The sequence below is a fragment of the Aristolochia californica genome, unplaced genomic scaffold (genome assembly GCF_029961685.1).
Source record: "Aristolochia californica isolate CCGP_79_NKW_82.1479 unplaced genomic scaffold, dmAriCali1.0.hap1 SCAF_6, whole genome shotgun sequence".
NCBI classification, from domain to species: Eukaryota; Viridiplantae; Streptophyta; class Magnoliopsida; order Piperales; family Aristolochiaceae; genus Aristolochia; species Aristolochia californica.
The window spans coordinates 41,228,392-41,253,101 of NW_027182257.1; the positions used below are offsets into that span (position 1 = coordinate 41,228,392).

Consider the following 24,710-nt stretch of genomic DNA (forward strand, 5'->3'; position numbering starts at 1 on the left):
CACGCAAATTGAGCGACTGAGTGTTAAGTACCTAGTCAATACTATCCAAAAGACCGGCCTGTTACGAGCAGAAGACATAGGTACTTAACCCAGGACCATAACATTGATGAAGCTACTAGTTTTTAAAATTGAGTGGAATTTACCTCATATACATCATCAGTCCTCAATATCAAGTCCTAGGATCGGCTCAAACAACTATGTTGTGTGAATACGTAATACTCCTTTGATTAAGTATTTTATCCTTGTTAGCTTAGAGAATATTTATCTTTATTTTATTTATATTATAATCTGAATTTGCAATAAACAAGATTGATGAATTTTTATATGCTGTAATTTGCAATATTTAATTTTATTACAAGTGGCTAATGCAATTGCAAGGCCTAGACTTTTAACTAGTTTTTCATTATATGTGCAGGTTTGAAGCCAATGGAAGCCCCTGAAAAATGGGAACATATTACGTAAGCTTGAGAAAGCAAGCTTTTTCATCATATATTTGTAAATACTTCTAAAATTGTTTTATAATTTTTGCCTACGTTGATATTTTTGCTAAGTGTATGTTTTTGTTAGGATAATAAACAAGATTGATGAGTTTTCAGATGCTACAGTTTGAAGTACTTAATTTTTTCACAAGTGTCTATTACAGGGCCTAGAGTTGACTATTTTCTTTGCAAGTACCTTGAGATGTTAGATGTATATATAACTAGTTGGATTGAGTTGTTAGGTGTATATATAATTGGTTGCCTTGAGTTGTATACTAGTTGCATTGTTTCTATTATATTGAGAAAACTATGGTTTAACAGCTTGGCTCCAGGCAATTCGTGATCTGGGTTCAAATCCCAATAGAGTCATATTACTCTTATTGTGTACTTGACTTTTTTTAGTTTTCTTGGTTAGCCATTTGGTGATATATGTTTGAGCTTTCAAGCATAGATTTTTTTTTTACTTATTGTTTATTTTATTATTGTTTTAAGTGCGTTTATTGAAAACAAATGTAATTTGCATAACTTTGCTTGCTATGGTATAGAAATGTGTCTTGCTAGTATAAGGCCATCGAAGATCGAATACTACAAATGATGATATTTGTTTTTTGTTACCCCCTCATCTACCAATATAGCAAAATATTAGTTTAAGAGAGCAATGGGAAGCTAACATTGGAGGGGTGGGGATAGCTCCAAATTCATGCAAAATAACTACACTTTTGGAGGTATATATAATTTGATTGGGAGAGTTATTGACAAAACCCTTTATCATATTTTTCTTCGAGGCACATATATATATAGGTTAAATTTGTTTAAATCAATCCAATTTGTGCATCTATTTAAAACTGATTGAATCAAGTCAAAGAGTACATATGAAATGACAAAGATCTGAAATTACTATACTCAAGTTACATCAGTTTACAATGCTTAAATTACATCTGAAATTGCAATGTTTGAATTACATTTATTTAAACCACATAAAAGTATTACATCTGAAATTGCAAAAACACATTTTTGCGATACAATTCATAGCATAAAGATATTTCATAGTACAAATGACAAATAATAATAAGCTTCAAAACTTACAAAATTTTCATCCTCGAAATTTCTGATAATCAGCCTTGCTCTTCAACATCTTTGACTCAACTTGTATAGCCCAACATCTATCTAAAAGTTCAATGAATACCAGCAAAATAATTAAAATTATCAATGTATTCCTGTAAACTTTGATTCTAAGCTCACAATCTAAAAGGTCGAGTAACCTAAATTTCTTTGTAGCAGATCACAATCTTCTGATCTAGCTCATAGTAATAAACCATCTTTTTCAATGGCTTCATAAACTTGCAAATAATTAAAGTAATATCAACTTTTCTGATTCATGTATCACCATACCAAAATATATATACTTATAATGCTCATAAAACCGTTTGGATAAGAATAACTTTAACACTCACCATTGTTTGCATTTGTTGTTGAAGCTTGAGACTCATGCAAGGAATGTCCCTCTACTGATATGGATGTTTCACTTAAAAAAACAAAGCGAGGAAATGAGCTTAATATACAAGTACATAAAAATACAAAATAAATTATTATAAACATAACTAAATAAGTAATTAATTACCTTTTCTTCAACTTAAGACAATTTCGCTTATCACTGTGTGCTAGCTCATGACAACCACGACACAACCTTTTGATTCAAAAAACTTCTTCCAGTGCTTTCTCTTTACCTCCCTTCAATCTCTTACGACTACCTTTTGTTTTAGAAATCTCACGAGGATAGATTAAAGTATTATCTTTACTTTTCTCTTTCCCAAATTCATTTTCCACTTGTTCAGGTAATTGGAACTCAAGTAATTGCTGGTGAAGGGCAACTATTCTCTCTTTTGCAAATTCATATGCTCCATTGGAACAACTTGCTATACATTAGCAATCATCCCAAATAAGTCCCAACTCCCTCATTCTATTAGGTGTTGAGGACACTACATCACCTCGAAGCTCACAGTTACTATGATCTAAACTAACAATTATACTCTGTGTCCATCTCTTCATGATGTAATGCTCAGGAAGTTCATCAATATACTCATTTCTTAAAACAATAAGAATGTGCCTAAAGGGATACCTTTTGAGGAAGATCCTACCCCAAGAAATTTTACCCAATGTATTGTTGAATTTCCCTCCCTCTATGAACCAAAGTTCAAACTCTCTTTTAATTCTTTTTGAAACTTTAAAAATATGGACCTTGAGTAGGCTTTTGCTATTTGCTTCTCAACGTTGAATTAGGTAATCATATGAGGCTTGGTATATGATGTGTCATGATCGGTATTCTTCATTTGTTGCCTTTGTTTCCTTATGGCTGCTTCATAGTTGTGAATGAATTCAACTAATGATTTCCTTTTACTGAAGTAAGAGTCAAAGAAAGAATTCATAATTTAACTCCTTTGGGTGGTCCGCATTCCAACCATAAATATGTGTTTGCAATATGCAGGAACCCATTGACTCCGTTCGCTAAAGAGTTTGTGTAACCAATCATTATGGTCTAACTAAAATATTTTACTAATACATAACCATTTTACTTCAAATTCTTCTGGTGTGTCAGAGTTTCACACACAATCTACAAAACCACGCTGGAATTTTTCATCACGAGCAATAGAACCAACTCTCTCACCAACCTTATTCAGTATATACCACATACAATACCTGTGAAAAGCCTTTGAAAATACAATTTTGATTGTATGTGCTATACTAGGATCTTGATCTGTTACAATGGCACAAGGGTATTGGTTTGACATAGCGTTAAGATATTGCTTAAATAGCTAAACAAATGAATCACCCTTTAATAACCCACAACCAAATGTTGTAGACTGTCCATGATGATTGATTCCAGTAAAATGCGCAAGAATAAGATTGTATTGGTTAGAATCATAAGTAGTATCAAAAGCCACTACTTCACCAAAATGGTAATATGCCTTCCTAACTTCTCCGTTCACCCAAAAAATAGTGAGTTAACTTCTTTATTAAAAGCTCAGCACAGTTGGAAGCACATGTCATCTATAGATTAGGCGAAAAGTTCCCTTCATCGGGCAAGAACAAAAGAGGACAGTGAGAACCGGTAGGAAAGAATGAGAGGTTTCAGGCGGCGGAAACAGGGGGTTTCGAAGGAGGTACGAAAGGGAAGTTTTCTCTCAGTCTCCCTTCGAATTCTTTTTCCCTTTTCAGAGAAGTTGAATCGTAGAAAAAAAAATAAAAAACAAATTTCTCTATGACTTACGCAAATTAGACTCCTCCCAACGGCAAATCTGCAACAACCGAGAGGACGATGGGCAATCACTGAAGCGGCAAGAAAATCTGGAACTTGGCTAGAGGTTCTGGTCGTAATAGGAGCAAGAACGATGCAATCGGAAGAGGAGAGGTTGCGTCAAGAGCAATCTCTTCACGGTAGAGGCGAGAACGAGGGGTTTGGGCGGGAAAGGAAGGGACACGAAAATGGGAATAAGGGACAATTGGTTTCCTTTCTCTCATTACCTGTTAATCATAATCAAATATTCAATTAATCAGGTATGAAATAACTTTTACCTACGCTAGCCCCAAAATTGGATTAAATATGACGTTCGCAATTTAATACTTGCATTCGCCTCAGATAGGTAGTGTGCAGTAAACATACAAAACAAATCTTCTTGCAATTTTTATTTCTGATGGCATTCTCCTGGGTTTGCAAGAATGTACTAAAAAACAATTCTGAAATGAAGTGTAAATATATAAAACAGTTAAGCACCGGTCTTGTTGATATTCTCCAGGGAAATGATCGCACCGGAGCCACTCTTATCAGATGAGTGAGAATGAGACGTCAGAATATACAAAACCCAGAAATGAAGGCATATAAGATAAACAACTGCCCACACCTGAGCCTTAGGGTTCTTCCTTATGAACAAAGCCCCTGCAGAGAAAATGGAATCCAACTGAATAAGAATTGATCCCAATTGCCTTCCTCCAGATCGGATCTTATGCTGCAGCAGAGGTCTCAGTTTCAGATTTTGAGGATCTAGTGACCCAGCTTCTAAATCATCTCTGTCCAGCCGACCCCCTGAATCAGTTGAAGGGGCAGAAGAATGGTGTTCATCCAGCAATCTTGTGAGTATCTGTATGAGGGAGATGCTATTAGATCTCAAGGAAGTAACACACTTGTAAATAACAATATAGTGCAGCTCCTTACCTCCAGTCTGAATAACAGTGTTGCTTTCTCTGATGCAAGGGACTCAACCTAGTAAACAGGAAAGCATTTTCTGATTAAGCTTTCATATATGGAAGAACAAAGAGTTCAAAAAGGGCAAGTGGACTAAAAATTGAAAAGATGATTTGACAATGACTGAGATAAAATAAAAGCATAAAAATGAGCATATTTACTCTAGGAAACTAATGATAAAGACAGCCACATTTGCTAATACAGCCCAGGAATTCTTATTAATTATTGAGACCACGTAACTGATTCTCAACTGAGATGAAAGTTGAGACAGCAAATAGCAACTAGCAATTGCCTTGACAAAATGTTAACAAACTTACCACTGATGAGCACTCCTGATCCTAAGTGTTGCAAGAATCTAGTATTTTTTTTATAATATCAATGAGAAAAGAGGATTCATTACTTCCGAGGGAGAAGGGTACAGATAAACAAAATATAGCAAGAAAAGAAGTGCTAAAAACCAAATAGAAAATAAAATGCCCAAAGGGGAAGAGTGGTGCTGACAATGAGATGCTGCTTTGCTAAAAACCCTTCCCTAGAGCATATCAGCCATGCTCTAGAAGATGATTCAGTAGTTAACTGAATATTAAGTGTTGAGAAAGACGTTTATTATAGTGATGTTTAAAAAATAAAGAAACATTGGAAAGAGGGTAAGAAAGGAAGGAGGAGGAGGCCCCCTCTCCCTGTTTTTTAAAACCTGTCATGATCCCACCCTGCTGCCATACCTCTGTCCTTCAATTGTGTGTCACACGTAATATGTCAGTGTCCTGTTTGAATCAAAACTGAACAAGATCCCCCTTATTAGACCAAATATGTCTCGAATTATCGAGTCAACTTTCAGAGGAGATCTGAACCATAACTACCATACTATGTTTCCAACTTCATACTCACAAAAACATTGAACATACTCTTGTCTGTCACTCCTCTGACCATCAAAGCTCCCACAGACCCCAAGGTAGCCCAGGAAAAGAACATCCATCACTCAGTGAATTTCTCACTTGATGTGGTCAAGGTCACTCATGATGAGGCCAACATCAATGGGTAAGGATCTTAAGGGGACAGTGAAGGAGATTTGTGGACAGTGAATTTCTCACTTGTATTGAAGATGGAAAAAATACCACTGATCGAGATGTAGAGGTTCTAATGAAGTAAGTGTTCGTGGAATAATTCTACATAGATTAAGTGTTAAGAAAAGTTGTTGGTTTATAAGGTTGAACAATAGGTCTCCTAAATAACTAGTCATTTTGTGATGGAACTGGGGTCAATCTTAACATGGTATTAGAGTAAGATGTCCGCCTGGATTTTGGCCCAGCGCTTGTGCCATTGAGTTTGTATCTTGTTTGTGTTGTCCACATCTCAGGCTCAATATCTGTATGTGTAAACTAGGACATGACGGGAGTGTTTGCAGGAATAGTCCCACATAAATGTGTTAGAAAAAGTTGTTGGTTTCTAAGATTTAACGGTAGGTCTCTAAGTGGCTCAATCATTTTGGGATAGAAACGGGCTCAATCTTAACAAAGAGAATGATATTTCTGTCTTTGTTCACTTATTAGCTTGATTTTCCTTTTCACATTACCTTTTTATTTATACTTGGATTCTTGTTACTTATAATCGTTCAATTTGATTGTTCATAAGTTTTAAGTTTCAGACTCTTCCTAAGGAAAGTACCTTTCTGAACCAATCAAGGAACAAGACACAGGTAGGAAAGACAGTTAAAAGCGAAAAACAGCTTAGCAACAGAAGTGTGAGCCAAGCAATTTTTCTTTTCTTGTAAAACAAAAAGAAAAACTGGGATTGAGAGATGAACCTGTGCTTGTTTCTGTATCAAATGGTCAGTGAGCATTGCAAGCCTTTTCTTTAGTTCAATTTCTACTTCAGTTGGATCTTCCATGTCTTTCCTTATCATCTCGATGCCCTGTTCCAGCATCATAGCCTAAATAATATCAAAGCAAAAGTCACATAATAAGTTTGAGGCAGCAAAGGACAAGAATTCCCTGTTTGAAGATCACTATTTCAAAAGTTACAAACATCATTAAAAGGACCAAGTCTTGCACTTGCTGTAGCAGAAAGAAATCAAAAGCGTACATGGGAGAACAGCTGAAACAACCGAATGGATCTAAATGTTTGCAGTACATGCTTAATAATTGTGATCCCTCCTAAATCGTGAATAGTCCTACACTGGTTACAGGCATGAGTGATTCTGAGTTTATTAGCTGGGAAGCAGCCTCCTTACTTGGCTATCACTAAGGAAGAGACTAGGACTTCTACAAATTCAATATATTAGTTTGTTATCCCTCCTAACTTACATCTATTACACGTTTTATGAAATCTTATTAAAATAAAACACAAGCAACTCCTGCCTTGAGAGAAACAAATGTGCCATGTGGACCAAATGGTCTGGATTGCATTTCCACACTTCCCTTGTCTTTCTAAACAATGACAAATAGGTGCAGTATTGCCTCAAGAATAGCTGGTAAAGAATCAAGATATACTTCCAACTTCTACTTCAATAGATAGTATCCCTCTTAAAAGAAAAGATCACTTATTTTCTACCATTGAAATTTACCTATAGTTCTAACCATCTGTCACAACGATTAACACTTAAATAATAAGGTTGAGAAGTATACATCACTTGGTTTCACATTGCGAACCAAGCAGGTGGTCATTCAGAATAAATAACTAAATAAAGCTTGTTACAGAAAATTTAAATAGAACTTCCACCCATCATGTAAAGATAACATAAATGCTTAGACAAGTAAATTCAGACAAACAATACCAAGAAAAACATGGGTACAGCACTAAAAAATATTGAATTCCAAGTTCCTGACATGCAGAAGCTGCATGAGAAACTATTGCAAAATATAAAGACACTCAGGTCTAAAGAAAACTTGGAGCAAAAGGATTTTAGTCTCTCCAATCTAAAACCAGAATTCAGTGTTACCTTCTCTTGCAATTGTGTAATTTTTTCACATGTGAAAGAGTACTCTGCCTCAAGTATCTCTCGCTCCAATTTGACTTGTTTTGAAGTTTCTATCTATAAAATGTGTAGCAGAAATCATCTTTATCAGTAATTAATAAATTCTCAGCACATAATAAAAAAAAAAAAAAAACAAAGAGTGTCAAGGAATAACTGTCTAAAAGGAAAGATCTATTTCACAAGGTGATACTACTCACAAGCATGAATATTCTCAAACAAATTGCGGAGACTTACAAGACTTGTGGATGATGCATTTTTATGAAGTTTGGACATTCTTCTTCTGAGTTCTGCATAGTAGGGAAAGAGATGCACATTAACTTCGGTTAAAGAATGAACACAAATCTCAAGCAGTAGGATTGGGTCTTTAGCTCAATGGCCACATAGGGGTATATGTATGTGTGTGTGTGTGTGTGTGTGTGCTGGTTGTGGGGGGGAGGCTGGGGTTGTTCTAGATTCAAGTCTCACCAATGCATGAGGTTCAACAATGAATAAAGAAAAAAACCGAACCAGGATATGCCTCAATTGGTGATATGTTCAATAAGTTATTGGTGGAAATTTTCACAATTTAATGCTTAAAATACACTCCATCGGCCAGTAGGTGCACAGTCAGAAAACTTGTAAACCGGATATTTTCACATTGTGAACAGTGTGATGCAGTCTACTCCCTAATTTGCTCCTATGTTTATTGTTTACATGGACTAATTTAGGGTGCAAGAATCATTTACTACATCACAGGGAATTTCTGACATATATATCAGCATGCGCATAGCTCTATTATCACGAGAAGCAAATACAGGTATTTTAGTTTCGTAATACTTGACACAAAATGATCTTTCAGTATAACATAAGATAATACCTTCAAGAGCCATGTCCTTCGTTTCAATCTGTTGTCGAAATTCTGAAACTCTGTTGAGCTTTTTCATTCCCAGAAGAAAAACGAAATTAGAAAGCAATAGAAAATGAAAAATATGCAAAATAAATTGTCCTTCTCGATCTTTTTTATTGACAGAGGCTACAAAGCTCAATTCTTCTATAAAACCACATGGAAAGCCAATTTTTCTCTAAATTTCTAATTCTGCTGTAACAAACTGGCTCAAAAGAGTTTTTAGAATTTAAAGTTCACAGTCAATAATGTAACCTAAACACTAGCTAATATTGTTAGTTTAGGAAAGCTTTTGGACAACTTATTTTATTGAGCACAAGAGTATTCAGGCAGATCCAATAACCAAATTCAGATTGAAGGAAGTGACAACTCACTTCCAGGAAAGGGAAAAGGTTCATATACCTCAATTTCAAAACTACGTTGCATGGTTGCTAGTGATCTTGCGAGCTCCACATTTGTAGTCTGCAGCAATGTTTAACCTTCAGTGAGGACATGAGATAAGCTAAATAGAGAAGGATCAACGTAGCCTGACCAAATATAGTTGGGTTAACGCTCTCATGATAGTCCAATTCTTTCTCTCTTTTTTTTTCCCTTCCCTTATTTTTATTTTTCAAATTTAATTAGAGATAGTTTACACAGACAGTCCAGATGCTACGGGGATTTGAATCCACAACCTAAAATAAAGAAATGCAGGATACACCAGTTAGCCAAACATTCAATCCCCCCATATGACCCGACCTTAGAACCTATGAGAATTGAGAAAGACCTCAAGTTTAGCCAACCGTGACAGGGCTTCCATTCTGGTACTGCTATGTTTCTGCTTCTCTAATTCCACAGCTTCCATTGTTTCCATCATGTTTGCCTGCAGCTTTGCAGCCTGAACCAGAAAGCCAGTAGACAAGATAAAATAATTACATAACGAAACCTGACAGATGGTTAGATGTCAAGGCAAATATGTTTCTCTAGGATACATAATTCAGTGCATACAGCAGATAAATTTTAAAGGAAAGGCAAGAGGAAGATGAAATCCCCCTTCCTCCCATGTAATCTCTTCTGTTTTCCACAATGACCTAATAGTTCAATATTTTAGCTTGAATAAAGAATTTGTGTTAATATCATATAGAGATCATATTAATTGGTTGGAATCCACTGAATTTTTTAAGTCAGGCAAAAGCAGTTAGTATTGTGAAACTGCACACACCCAGCTATAAAACGTATCAGAGACAGAAATATTTATTAGCAGAGGACAACATGATACTCAACCATAACACCCCTAAGAGAAAAAAAGAGAAATAAGTTAATCGAAAAACTTTAAACCGTTAACTTATTTCTCTTTTTTTTTTTCTCCTTCTTGATTTTTTCCTACTGCACCGCTGTTTGGAAACAGAAGCTAACAACTTCCAATGTGAGCAGGAACAGACGTTTCAGGCACTTCTGTGACCAACCATGAAGTTGGAAAATGCACAAAGTTCACACTTTGAGGACAATAAATCCTTGACAGAGTGATCACATAAGTTTTCTTTTAAAAAGTTTATCATCTAGGTCTATAATGTCTATGAAATGCTAGATCCCTTGCTAAGAAGCATATAAATTTCATTATAAGTTTTACATTTCAGACTGACAGATTGCATTTAAACTTACATGAAGTTTCAAGTTCATGTACAAGTGAAACGGTGATGGTTTCAAACAAATAGGTAAAACATACCAAATGATTCACTGCAGCATAGGTAGAAAAAGCATTTAGATAGAGATCAATGAGTTTCTTGTTGGATTGTCAAGTATGGGGTCAGCATTCAATTACAAAATGAGGAAAAAGGTTTAGTGGGATGCTTTTCAACCAAATTCCTTTGTGATGATTGTTAGTCTTATAGAAGTTATACCAATGGAACTCCATAAACTTCAATAGAACTCGTCCAAACATAACAGGACAATAGCAAATATAAGCACTCAGATTCAATCTGGTGACCCAGATGGATTCCCACAAACATAAAACAAAACTGACATCCCTATTTTTCATTTCACAAGTAAATTGAGCTTTTTAGCATTCATAACCAAACATAGTAAGACCCCTTCTTCATTGACATGATTGCATAAAAAATTAGGAACTTATCCTTAAACATTCAATATAAGAGGTTAATGAAAAGATAAGTAGCATAAGTAAGACCTCTTGCGCTTGTTGTTTTTCTCGTTCATCCAATATTTTCTCCAAACTCTGCTTTTCTCCTTCCAATCTTGCAACAATATTCTCTCGCTCTCTGATTGCCTCTGCAGCTTTAGCAGCCCTTTCCTCAGCCAAAATCTGCTCCCTTTTCTTTCTCCTTTTCTCTCTCCTTTCCTTCTCATTTTCTGAATCAGATGATGAAGCTGAACCTGATTCTGAATCGGACCTCCCGTCACTCCCAGAAGATTCAGTATTCCTAGCCTTAACATTTGTAGATTTTCCAAGATTTCCTTCCTCTTCTCTTTTGAAATCGGTAAATGCATCTGTAGTACTTGAAACTGCTTCTCCATCTTGGGAGATAAATTCATTTTTTTTGAGGTTACTTTCTTCATGGTAAATCTCTAACTTTCCCTTTGCCTCATCCGCCAAATTTACATTTGCATCTTTTTTCTGTTCCAGTAAGTGATTATCTCCATTTTCTAATGGTGCAGCAGTTTCATTAGGTTTCTTCTGCACCAAATTAGACTTGTCCAATCCACCATACACTTCTTCAGTCAGAGATTTTCTGTTACTGAGACGAGCATCGGAGATCACTTTCTTCTCCGAGACAAGATCAGATCTTTTTACACCATTTGACCTTTTATCCCTCCGAGGAGAACCCAGAGTTGCAATGCCACCTTTCCTCAGATCATTTTGTGTCCGTAGAGTTAAAATTCCACTAGGACGCTCATTAGGCGAGATTGGACTGGAGGTGCTAAGGAGTTCAGTCCAATCACTGTCTGCGACAGTGGATGTACGGCTGGAAGAAGGACCCTCCACGGCATTGAGCTTATTTCCCCGTGGATGTGTATGCGAATCGATATCTGGCACAACCTTTTCTGGCGCTTTCTTCTTCAACTGATCTTTCAAAGAGACGGATCCGGATTTTACTGGGAAGCCATCATCAAAGGACTCGGACTTTGGTTTCTCCGACTTTCCAAGCGATTCGGCTGCTTGTTGATCAATCTGAACTTGAAACGCCACAAAATTCAATTCATAATTTCACAGATCCAAAAGAGAGCGAATTGATGAAATTAACGTGATCCTAAACTTAACGTCTAATCATGGGAAGACATGGAGATGGAAAACATGTTAGGAACAAAAAAAATGATAAATATAGGTTAAGATAATCTTGCCTGCTGAAGGAAGGTCTCAGCAACTTTGAGCTTCGACGAAATCCATCCGGCCATGATTCCCTCAAATTAGCTCAAACTGCGCATATTAATCGTTTGCATAGGAGCATACAGAAGAATTTTTTTTTGGCTAGACTGATCACAAACATAGAGTAGAGAAAATAGCCATCGCAGCAGCGAGCCAAAGTATACTAGTGATTTTACCGTTCAGGCTTTAGGAATGACGAAAGGAGGAAGACGGTGTCTAACGTACCACCGTAACACGCGACGCCGTGGCACGCTCTCTCAAGTCTCAACTGACTGAGAGAAGCCTGAACTCACGGCTTATCTGCCTTTGTAACTCGTGAGTTAGTGACTCCCCTGGCGTCGATGCGTACCGACTGATTTGAATCAAACGCCCATTGATTTAAACCCAACCGTCTCCTATGGGTATCTAGGGGGTGCAAATATTCGAGTTTAATTTAATCCGAATATTTTGAAATCTGAGTTCAAGTTTAAAATTAGAATCTATCTCAACTCCAAAAAATTTAACCGAGTTTGTGCTCAAACTTGAGCTGAGTTCAAGTTTTAACCTATATTTAAAATCATAAAAATTAAAAAAATGAATAAAATATCATGGTGAACTTAATACTATTGAATTATAAGCTATCACAGAGGAATCCAAAACTTTAGAATGGAACATACTAATATATAATAACCAATTTAATAAACCTAAAAGAAATATCAAACACCTCCATCTATAGTAATTATATCATTGACAAATAACAATATTAGATGTTGAGTGACCCAAAATAGCAAAATGATCGATCATCTTTGAGGATTGAAGTAAATAATAGCAACGATCAACCAGAGGGAATTGACAAGAATAGTTAGAGTGAAAAATATTTTTCATAAAAAAAATATATATTAACGAGTCGGTTCACTAGTGAGTAAGCTGAACTTGACTCACGAATTTGAACGGTTTGCAAACTGGTTTGGTTTGGTACCACACCTGTGGGCATGCATATCAGTTTTTTGTATACATATTGGTCGATTTAGTTGATATATCAAATTAATTCAATGCCTTCATTGCTATTACAGGGGGTAAAGATTTTGGAGAATTAGAAAAAGAAGAATGCAGCGAAGAAAGAAAGATTGGTATTAATGGAATTAGTTCATTCTATGGGAATAAAATTCACTTATAATAAGTTTTTTATATCATAGTCTTAATTAACAAACAGGAGTCCTCACAAATAATTGTATTTAAGTGTTAACCTAATGACAATGTTAGCATGCTAAGAACACTAATTTTAAATGCTTATTCTCATATAGGAATTTAGGTCTCATAAATTTACATGAATTTCAGAAAAGAAACTAGAATTTTATATCAAAGTGGAGTCTTCTTTAATAATTAATCATTAATATAATTAATAATAAATTAATGACTCTCAAGTCCTCCAATAAATGAAAATTTTCCAATTTTTTTTATCTCGTCATTTTTTAAGAGAAAAAAATCCTTATTTTTAACTTTTTTTATTTTAAACATAAATCCCACCTCTGGTGTGCCACCCATAATTCCGTCGTCCTGTCCCTGTCTAGGGGAAGGAGACCATTGACTGCACAACAGGGGGAGGAGGCGGAGGCCCCTTCACTCCACCGGAGGGGACCGTTCAACGGTAGAAACTCTTCTTCAAGAACTTAAAGATTAAGAAATCTCTTCTTCAAGAACTTCAAATCTGATTTGACTCGCCCAAGTCTTTCCATATCCTTAATTTTCTGTTTGGCAGCTATTTTTGCGAACACTTCCTTCCCAAGCTTAGCAGTAGCTTTGTCGTCTGCTTCTTGTTTTTCTGTGTGAGTGACCTTTTTAGTTTTCTTCCAGTCTCCGTTACCTCTTTCCGGTTATCTTTCGTATACTATTCTCTGAGCTGGAGCTGTCGCCTTCATAAGCAGAGTCTGCAACTTGGTCAAAGCGGGACCTTTCTCGAGGGGTTCATGAATAACATCAGATTCATAATTTTCATGGGACTACTGACGCTGAAACAAAAGAAAAACCTACGTTGCATGTGTAGATTATTGAGGGGCAGATGGTGATCAACCGGGGGATTTCTACTTCTGCTTGGTCTTCTCACAGACGGATGAATCTTACCAATACGTTCAGAACGATCACAGAATCGAGAAGAGAAATCATGAAATATGCGTTACGATGAAATCTTACAATTTGGGATTTAAGTGCAAGGATCACAAGGTCGAACTCATCAAAGTTAATGATTCTTGAAGGTTCACAAAATTAGAATAGCGAAATTACAGAGGCTAAAATCGAAGCGGGAAATAGAAAGTTGGTAATGGTTAGAAAATGATTCTTGAAGGTTCAAGAAATTAGAGGAGAGAAATTAAGAAGCTGAAAATCGAGACAGAGAATCGAAGGTTGGATCATAGTTATTTAAGCGGCATTAAAGAGAGAGAAACAAACTTGACGGAGAGAACTGGGTTTCGGGTTGCTTGTTTTCTTACCACCCTTACTTTCGAGAAATGATCGTTTTCTTTCTTTGAAACTCATTGCCATTCTTCAGCGGATATCCAAGAAGCCTGAGAAGATAGCATCACAAGAAGCGATTGATGAAACTGGAGTGATTCAGAATTAACAACAGAATCATGTATTGAGATGAAATCTTACCTTTAAATTCGAAGCCGGAACAAAAATAGGCGGCGTTGACGAAAGAAAAACAAATTTCAAGGAGCCGATTGGCCCTCAGATCTGTTGTTTATCTTGCAAGAAAACGAAACCGTTACTCTCAAGAACTCCTTCGAGAACAATTTCCTTCTTGCGAGTAAACAACAAATCCGACGACCAACTGACCCATACAAGCTTGCACGCGAGCTCAAACTTTCGCTTCAAACCGATAGAAATCGACTTGTTGAAATGCTTTCTGCTTCATGGCAGCCCGGTGAAGCCGATCAAACCAGAAGAAACCGAATTGTCTGCTATATCACGAGCCATTTCTTTCCAATTTCTAACTCAGGGCACTTCTGCAGGAGATCTCACCTCTGGTTTGGGGAATTGGCTTCTCGGGTTACGGGTGGGTTTTCATGGAAATTATTTATGATTAAAATTCAGTAGACAAATATGACAGTTGATAAATCAGGTGAAATGATAAAGTACTCTTTTATTACATTTAAATAAAATTAATAACTTAATATTAAAAATATTTATTGATTTTAATTGGTTTCCAATCCTGAAAATTAGGAGAGTAGGAAAGAGAACACACCACAAACCTAAGGGAAACAAAACTGGATAACCTGGCCAACTTTTGGGATTCAACTGTTCAACTAACGGGATCAACTGAAGCAGTTTTTAAATAACAAAAATCAGTAAACTTCTTTATTATTCTCTTTCATGTGCTAAAGGAAAAGGGAAGTAGTGGAGCTTGCTCTCCCCTTTCCCCCTTGTAGAACCGATGTGGAGAAATCACTTACTCAACCAACCACCAGATTTTAGCAGTTAAAACCAATTGGATCCATTCTGATCACCTTTCTGTGTTGATGGCTAGAGCAAGTTTTAATAACATTGGCGATGAGAAAGAAATCTGAACATATTTTAAGTTCAAGTAAAAAAAGTAAAAAATGATTGTGTCATGCATGCTAGAGCAAAAATTTCATGTTGGTACCAAAAGTACCATCTACTCTTGTTGTACTGGCTCCCTGATGACAAGACCATACACAAAACTACATATAAACTACCATATCTAAAAAAAATTCAAATGGGAATTTATTTACTTTTTCGTTTGTATAGTTTACAGACATGGTAATCCATCAATTGAAAGGCAGCACTTTTACTTTGGTAACCATTAGTTTCATTTATTTTTTATTGCTTTTATTTGTGATTGCAAGTTACCTTTCATTGGAAGCAATGACAAATACCTAATGCTTTGATTTTCTAATCAACCATTGAACATCTGCTCAAAGTGTCATGTAGAAAAGCTAGTTGGACTATTTCTTTTCAGGAAGCTTTTCCAGCAGCTCCGGTATTGCCTCAAATAGATCAGCTACAAGCCCGTAATCTGCTACCTGAAAAACCAACACAAAGGGAATTAACAACACAAGGTTATGCACTATAGAACATGCAGTCAAATCTGCAGTGCATTCAGGAAAGAAAGATATCCACGATCAAAAAGTCAGGTTTTCCTTGAAAACCATTTAAAAAAGAAAGAAACTCCGCTCCCAATATCTCAATCAAACAATAAAAAGAGAATAAATGCACCAAACACCTATAATATTATGTAGAACATCATAGTAAATCAAGTTTTATACCAAGAAACCTGCTTCCACGAAAGCAGAGCATTAGCAACACTACCATTTTAACGTCCATGTCAATAGTTTACCACAGATAATCTTCCATCCAAACGTCATATGTAGACCCTGCAGTGAATCAGTTGTCCCAAGCATGCATTGACTTGCAAGTTACGGAGATTGTCATTTCAGGGTACTCAAAATAAATGCCATTCGAGTTCCTCAACAAAAAGGCTACAATTTTCATCAAACCCTTTACTACCGAAGCTATTACTGGAGCCTATTTATCTATGCACCTCCAAGAATGGCGCAAACAACTATATATCCCAATTGTATTACCAAAATTACTTATATACCCTACTTTTAATTCCATCAGTTCTAAGTTCCGACCATCACATGGAAAAGACAAGAAAATGCCCTCAGAGAACAATTATATGCCTGTTCAATACAGGTCCACACGAACGATGTGGGACCAACAGAATATGCATGCAGTAAAGAGAGTCAACAATTTCAGTATGGGCTGTAATGTTGGTACCACATTAGTCTTATGGGGGCATACTGAACGAGTAAAACATAGGCTCACATCAAAGATGAGTCATAATATCAATTTTTTATGGCATTTTTCTTTTCTATGCCGTGATTGAGTTTACTGAATATAAAATCACGGTTATGTAGCTATTTTTTAGCAATGTTACTAGGGTATTTAGTAAATTTGAACTTCAGGGTGTGCAGGTATCTATCAGATAATTCAGGCCATGCAGTTAATTAACACGAAATAAATGAAGAGGTCCATTCACCTGAAAAATAGGAGCATCTCCATCTTTATTTACAGCCACAATGACCCTGGAATCTCTCATTCCAGCCAAATGCTGGATAGCTCCTGAAACCCCAAATGCCATATACAACTGTGGTGCAACTATTTTTCCAGTTTGACCCACCTAAGGAAAAAGGACAGCAAAGGAGATTCATAAAAACTCATGATATATTAAAAACTAAATAGATCCTTCAATCCGACTAGTACTTAAGAACTTGTCAACCAAGAGGGGCTATGGAGAAAGAAAGCACTAACCTGAAGCTCATTTGGAACAAATTCCGCATCAACAGCAGCCCTAGTAGCACCCACTAGGTAACAAGAAAGTGAGTAATGTTACAACTTAGATTAATGAAACTAAATAGAAGAAAAGAGAGACAATATTTTTTATTTGTTAAACAGTCAACTGGAGTATGACCAAAAGAGAGAACTTTACAAAACTTACTTTTTTTCAAGAAGGGTGAGATTTTATTTAGTGTTGAAAGGGATGCTAGCTTTGCTAACAACACTTACTATTTGTAACACAGAAGAATGAACTCTGTTGGGTCGAGAGGGAGCTCTCTCTCTCTCTCTCTCTCTCTAAATAAAAATTTCAGATACAGAGACAGACAACACCTCAGTAAGGCAAGTCCTTGTTGCTTCCTGTAGTCTGACCATCAAAAGTCTTTATGGACTGCAATGCTTCTTAATCTCTGATGGTATCAGATCATGGACATAACAGTTCAATGGATAGTAGAGGATAATGTCTAGTAAAGAACATTCTAAGTGCACATACCTGCAGCTCCAAGCTTTTCTGCCAACTTCTCTATTAATTTAAAGTTCTCTGCACTTTTTAGCCCACGGCCACCAGTGACTACAACACGTGCATTCCCCAAATCTGGACGTTCCATATCCTGAGATGTACGTTTTAACCATCTTGACTTAATTTGAGTCCCTACACAAGGTATCAAGCAATCATGATACATTTGCAGTGATCTGAACATAGTTCATGGCGCACCCCGAAATTTGTTGTACTTGGGTAAAGTGCTCAATGCAGTTACCTCTCATAAGGCAATCAGTAAGTTCAGACAAACAAGAGGAAGATAATTTTAAAAATTATAATAAAAGCATTTGAAAGAAATTTCTCGTAGAAAAGAAAGCAAGGGTATATGTAAGTGGATAATCAAAGGAAATACTAAGGAAACATAGTTTAAAATCTCTAGAACAAACAGGGTGCAGCACAGTGCAAGGCATACCTTCATAAAAGGTTGAGAGATCAACTTGGGAAATTGGTGCTGCCTGAGACTTTGGGTGATCCACAGGGAAAGGAAATGATGTTGATCTAATGGTCAGCATACAAGGATCTGAACCAGCATACCGAACAGTACAGAGAGCATTTCCGGCATAAATTGGCCTGTCACGTATGATTATATCCATCACAACTCAAGAACAAGTTAAGTGTTATTAGCAACAAACACCCACTTTTCCACTTTGAAACTCCTTTCTCTTGCTTAAGGGTGTGTTTTGAGGGTCACAATGCAAATGCAAAGAGTCCGAGATAATATAAGGGGCCAAGGATATTGATTTGCTCATACTTATGTGCATAATAAAGACCAAAAGTTTCAGAAAAATAACCTGACAAATAACTGAGGTCCAGAGATCTCAATGACATCAGTAATAGGAGAAACATCCAAGAGAGCTGCTGCTCGTGGTAATAAATTCTTCCCAAAGGAATTAGAAGCAGTAACTATGTGTGAATGGCCACCTCTTTGCTGAACCAAACGAACTAATTCAGCCCATGGTTCAGCAAGAGGGTGCTTCAATAAATCTGAATCTGCAACAAGCACCTGGATGAAAAAGCAAGTCATGAATATCAGATAGATCTAAGTAAAAATGTTACACTGCTGAATTCAGTATAATGAAAAATAAAACAAAACTTACACAAAGCAGCCAACCTGCAAACTGAAGGAAAGAGAAGATGGAAGTTACCTGTGAAACTGAAGGATGACTTGATGCAGCGTGAGAAGCAGCTTCTTGAAGAGATGGACCTGACCCAGCCAATAATACAGAAATGGAATTTCCCTCACCTATGGCCGCTGCAGCTGCTAGTGCACTCAAAGATGAAGACTTTATTGAGCCACATTCATGTTCAGCAACAACCAATGTGCTAATCTGCATAATAAAATTGGAGAGGAGAAGCAGAAGAAGCAGCATTATATTTGTATGCACTTAGCCCCAAAAGCTTAAAGACACCAAAATCTATAAGCATTTGAAAGACGGTGCACCTCCCTTCAGAAAAAAAGAACATCATACTTTGTCAAACATCATATAAGACTACAACTTTTTACAAAAAAATTTGGATATCATAAAATTTCTCCCAGGAAAAAGTCTCATTGTTTTCTTGCAGAAGAACAAAGACCAAATTCACGACTTGGATTGCCTTTTTTTTTATATTTTCATGGTATTTAAATCCTTTTCTTTGAACACAATGAGAAGTAAAATATATGAAGAAAGAAAGGTACAAGAAACTATTAAGGAAGAACAGTGTACAAAGATGAAGTTATAATTAGAAAAAAGAAAAACAGAAAAAGATTACACCTAGAAAACACAACTCTGAACAAAGATATATAACAGAAAATATAACTAATCAAGAGGTAGTGCATTGCCCACAACAGAGTGTTGATGGGAAGCTGCTTTTAGTCGAAGAACGAGCTGAGCAATTAGCACTTCTTGAACCAACAAAGGTGCAAGTAGAATATAAGGCTATCCATCTAGGTCCTTAGTCTCGTCAAAGAGTGCCCTGGGGAGCGTTCTTCCTTGAGACCCAGCTGATGGCAACAGCCAAGTACTCCCCAACCGGAAGAAACTCCAACGCAACCCGGCGGGGGAAAGCCAGGATAAAAAATCACAAATTCACAAAATGAAGGATTCAAGGCTAACCGACTCTACTATTCTCACCAATCGCAGCAATCGGAGCAAGTTGCAAGTACTTACGAATCGTGAGATAGGGGCAACAGCCGAAACTCTCCATACAGATCGATTTCGGAGAGCTCTGAGCGTCAGAAGAGTTGTCATTTTCCTCATCCAGTTGGGGTTTACAGATTGGGCGGCTTATCTTTAACCACTTAGTACCTGGAGCTTCCTGATTGTCTTCCGATTAAATAATAGCAGACAATTTCTCAGCTATTGAAATGCAAAAGCTACCAGCGCAAAAACATCCTCATCCCGAAGCGATTCGCAAAAGGAGAAATAAACATGACAACCTTCCTCAAACCGTTCTCCAACTTGATCTCATAGCAAAAATTTGTTTTGAAATTAAACTATTGACATGAGGTGATCATGCACTGGTAGCAATTCCTCAGCAATGCTAGATTTGTTAAAACACTGAAACCAAAATTATACGCCGGTCTTGCAGTAAAGATAGGCAAATGTGAATAAAAATGAAAAACAGCGGTTCCGTGTCAACTCTTTCCTTCTCCAGCTTCAAGAAAAGATAAACACCGGTGGTTGTGGCAGATATTGGAAGAGAAGACGCAGTTACTTAAATGCCGAGCCGGGGTCGAACCGAGCTTGAGCTATTCACGAACCAGATCGGTTCCATGCCACTCCTTCGTAACGTTACGTGTATTAAACATTAGGAAAAACGTGTCTTAGACGAGACATGGAGCAGAGACTTCATAAACTTTATTGGAAATGGATCAAATATTTCACTAACAACACTTTTTCATGGCAGATGCAGAGAAAGGTATAAGAAAAACATCTCGATCTGTATCATCTGCTTCCTTTATTCTTCACTTTGGATCCATTCGAGGCTTATTGCAAGTAGAAGGCGATGAATGACAGGAGGGATGCCCCAACAAAAGCAGTGGCGGCGGCGCCGGTGGTGGTAGCACTGCTCGCCAACGCAGGACCAGGTGCTGGAGCTTCATTTGCATGAACCGCAGTGGCAGCAACAGCTACAATGAGCAGAGCAAAGCAGATGTTCTTCATATCCATGGTGGTCGCCGGAGATTTGGTGATGACCTCGAAAAACAAAGAGGAGGAAATCACCAAATTAAGACGAGAATGGATTAAGAAGAACTGCACCAGTTTTTGTCTTTTTCCCTTCTTCTTCTTTAAGCCTGGGGAAGAAGTAAGAAGGTGAAGGCTTTTTATAGTCAAGAATATGGGAATTCACGCAGGTATCTGTTACGAGATCTTCCATTTTTTTAGGACAGAAATTTTCCCTGGTAAAGTTGTTTTTAGCAAGGGGTTAGGAAGAAAGAGTCATATGCTAATTCTAGGTAAGCTAATTGCTTGTTTTGAGGGACTAAAGATGCTCGTTCATTAATTAGAGGCATGGGAAGACAACTATGACATTTTTTTAAAAAAAAATTCGTCGTTTTCTTCCGCAAAGTTGATGGGTGGAGAGGGTTTTTGACACAAAGAGATGATTTTTTGACACTGATATACTTCACTTATACCATGGATAAGAAAAAATCTTATCTGAATCAAGTGTCAACCGATTGGTGGGGTTTTATTTACTCAAAAAAACTTTTTATATTTCACATTCTTGTTCCTCATAAATTTCTTGATGAATTAACTCCGTAGAGCAGACAATCCCTTCATCCTCCGGGAGTCGCTGGGTTCTCATTCACGTCAGCTCTCTTTCCTACCATGGAGGCCATCTCTGCTTCGGTTTCCACTCTCAGAGTCTCCTCTCTAACCCCCTCCAACACCCGTGAGAGCTCTCTCTTTAAGCCACCACTAACCCCTCAAGCTTTTCTTTCGCGCACACGAAACCCGTCCCTCTCTCTACCCCACAGGCTTTCCTCTTCTTCTTTCCCCGACAAATACTCCCGCTTTTCTTTCCTTCCCATCAATTTACCATCTTCCCAACCAGCCCTCTTCCACAAGACGGCCGCCAGCGGCTATGCGGCGGCGCTCCTTGACGTGGCTCAAAGCAGCAACTCGCTGCGGAAGGTGGAACGGGATGTCAGGAGGTTCTCGAGGCTGATGAGGAGCGAGGATCTTCGCAGTGTCAAGGAGGAGAAGAGAGGGGAGGTGTTGAAGGAGGTTGCGGAGAGAGGGGGATTTGAGAAACATTTTGTGGCTTTGCTTAGATTGATAATTGGGAAGGGGAAAGTGGGGTTGGTGGAGGAGGTTTTGGAGGAGTTTGCCAGGATTTACGATCAGCTGAGTGGGACTAGAGTGGTTCTGGTTTCTTCAGCGAGGAAGATGCCGGAGGAGCAGTTGATGGGTATTGCGGTGGATGTGCAGAGGAAGAGCGGCGCTAAGACCGTGAAAATCAGGCATTTGGTAGATGAAAGGTTACCCAACGCTGTTGTCTAATTCTTCTTTTCATCGGTGAGGTTAACAAATTTATGCATTGTCAATGCCATGAACAGTTAATGCACTGTGAATTAGGTGTTTTAAGGGGAAAAAAAAGCATGACCAGATTACTACGAGAATTAATGGCTCAGCTCTTTTGTGTTTGATTTCAGAAGAACCCTCTTCTTCTATTTGTCTTTTCTTCATGAAACCTCTAATTCCAAAGACTCTATTGGCTTTGTTGTGATACTAGACTGTAACAGTGTATTGAACCCACGATAACATTTCAGAACTAACAACATTGGCATTTATACTTACAGTAATAGTAATTTTTAAAGCTGGAATGGTGTGAATTCCGAAGAGCAGCAGCCTCAAGTTCCCATTGAAGGCCTGCTTGCTCCCAGGTAAACTGCTCGGTGGACAAACATTGAGCCTTGCAAGAAACATCCATCGACTACTCCTTCACTATGCGGGCAAATCAACATAATACCTGTAATTGTAAGATGAAGCCTGAACAATGGTGACACTCACATTCGAGTGACTTATATATATGTACTGCTTTTGTAGTCTTGAACCAGAGTATTAGCACAGGCGGAAGTTGGAAAAGGGTAACCCAGAATTAATGATGAAGAAGGTGACTGGCAGCAAATCATCTCTTCTTCCCCTCCTCTTACTCATTGCCTGTACCTCCTGTCTTGGTTCTCAGGCACAGGGATGCAAACCCAGTGGTAAATTGCAGGGGACGAAACCACCTCCAGGAGAGTGCAGGCAGCAAAATGACTCTGATTGCTGCATTGAAGGCCAGGTTTACACAACATAATCATACAACGAGAGGAATTTTCCCTTATATCCAAATCAAAGAATCCAGTTAGCTGACATTATGCTATATTAACCAATAACTACACATTGAATTTGCTACTAACTAAGAGAAGCAAAAAGAATCTTAATTCTGTGAAATAGTGGAAAGAATTCCACTAAGAGGAAAACGAACTTCAAAGGTATGCTGACATAGAGCAACTGTTGTAATGTCTGAGCAGATTTATGCAATTTTTGCAGCCAATATTTTGACAACCAACACCTCAGATAAGCTTTCTGTTTCTTTCCCTTGCTAAAGTTTTTGCAAGTTGAAAACTTAGTAGTGTTGATGCTGAACAATGATCCAAATGGCCTTACTTTATTCATTGACTCACCTAAACATTTGTATACTGAAAATAGAACACCATACTTATCTTGATCCCCAACTCTTCTTTCCTTCCACCTTTTTTACTTAAAAGCAATGGCAGGAGATAATGTTGCATCTCTTCAGTTTATGGAAGTTAAAATATTCATACTTCTATTGGATGCAGAATGTTAGAGTTTGAAGTATGAAGGAGATTGTTAGATTTTGATAGACTTGCAACTACTATTTTGTCATGTAACATCAAAACCTTTCAAACATGTGAATTGTATAATGAAGTAATGAAGATTCCAGAACTTGATAATCATGCCAAGATGCAGACAATAATTTTCATTTTCTTATTGAGAGTTCTACTAGAACAATTGCTTTCACGATTGCGTTCCTTAAGATTGAGCAATGGCGGATGATAAAAACAAATAACTAATTAAGCCATAAAAATTTTAATACTTCACTTAGTTGTAAATTTTAGGTAGTTGATGCTGTGATGATGAATGTGTTGAACTGTGTATGGATAATGATATACATGTTAAATAAGATAAATGATCAGTTGAGAAGTGTAGGATATCGAAAAGGGGAAATTTGTATTTTTTTACGGTGATGGATGTCTTATGCTCTTCATGTCTTTTTAGAGTTAATTAGATTAACTGAGGACTAAAGTCCAACCCGAAATCGAATTTTCCCATTCAGAGGTTTTGAAAAGTAGGGATAAAGCTAAGCAACTTGTGGAGTGAGAGCAAATGAGAGATTTACTTGTAATGAGTAGCTCTTTTTAGAATTCACTTGGATTTCTAGAGAGAATGGAGGATGGCACTCAGTTTACTTCATTAGAAAAGATTTTGTAAGGGATTCCTTGCTTTTCCCAAGCAATAAAGTCACATTTTACCAAAAAAAAAAAAACTCTAGTGTTAGTGCCTAGCCAAATGGTATCAAAGCACCCCTCGAAATCTATCACCATCAGTTCACGTTCCTAATCCCCCCCCCACTTGCTGGTCCGGGGATTTGAATGCCGAACTTGGCACCCAACTCTGATACCATTTGGCTAGGCACTAACATCTAGTAAGGTGTCTTTTGCTTTTTTTATCATTGAAATTATGAATTTTATTGATAGCACACAAGAAGGGAGTACAAGGGTGGGATGACAAAAACCACCAAGTCCTGCAGCTCAATAACAAGCTTAAAATTACCTTCGACAGTAAAAGGCAGGTTAAAGTTTAGCACATAATGACCGCTTCAAGTGAACTGAGTAAGAGGACTA

At 37.3% G+C, this 24,710-nt stretch overlaps 3 protein-coding genes across 3 annotated transcripts; 1 reads left to right on the forward strand and 2 right to left on the reverse strand.

Moving 5' to 3' along the window:
• Nucleotides 1-4,117: 4,117 nt before the first annotated feature.
• Nucleotides 4,118-12,169, reverse strand: LOC137935076 (golgin candidate 2). The gene is made up of 10 exons (XM_068779721.1): nucleotides 11,913-12,169; nucleotides 10,741-11,742; nucleotides 9,343-9,453; nucleotides 8,979-9,038; nucleotides 8,550-8,607; nucleotides 7,928-7,980; nucleotides 7,658-7,750; nucleotides 6,524-6,649; nucleotides 4,690-4,737; nucleotides 4,118-4,615 (listed from the first exon to the last, which is right to left on the reverse strand). The coding sequence occupies exons 1-10, from the start codon at nucleotides 11,964-11,966 to the stop codon at nucleotides 4,244-4,246; spliced, it is 1,977 nt and encodes a 658-aa protein (XP_068635822.1). The 5' UTR covers nucleotides 11,967-12,169; the 3' UTR covers nucleotides 4,118-4,243.
• A 3,488-nt stretch (nucleotides 12,170-15,657) lies between these two features.
• On the reverse strand, nucleotides 15,658-20,438 carry LOC137935012 (electron transfer flavoprotein subunit alpha, mitochondrial). Its single transcript, XM_068779634.1, has 8 exons — nucleotides 19,963-20,438; nucleotides 18,958-19,140; nucleotides 18,604-18,815; nucleotides 18,225-18,382; nucleotides 17,765-17,923; nucleotides 17,248-17,300; nucleotides 16,976-17,116; nucleotides 15,658-15,956 (listed from the first exon to the last, which is right to left on the reverse strand). The coding sequence occupies exons 1-8, from the start codon at nucleotides 20,050-20,052 to the stop codon at nucleotides 15,879-15,881; spliced, it is 1,074 nt and encodes a 357-aa protein (XP_068635735.1). The 5' UTR covers nucleotides 20,053-20,438; the 3' UTR covers nucleotides 15,658-15,878.
• Nucleotides 20,439-21,134: 696 nt separating this feature from the next.
• LOC137934730 (ATP synthase delta chain, chloroplastic) lies at nucleotides 21,135-22,545 on the forward strand. Its single transcript, XM_068779234.1, has 2 exons — nucleotides 21,135-21,149; nucleotides 21,564-22,545. Exon 2 carries the CDS (start codon nucleotides 21,625-21,627, stop codon nucleotides 22,297-22,299), a length of 675 nt encoding a protein of 224 aa, XP_068635335.1. The 5' UTR covers nucleotides 21,135-21,149; nucleotides 21,564-21,624; the 3' UTR covers nucleotides 22,300-22,545.
• The last annotated feature ends 2,165 nt before the right edge of the window (nucleotides 22,546-24,710 follow it).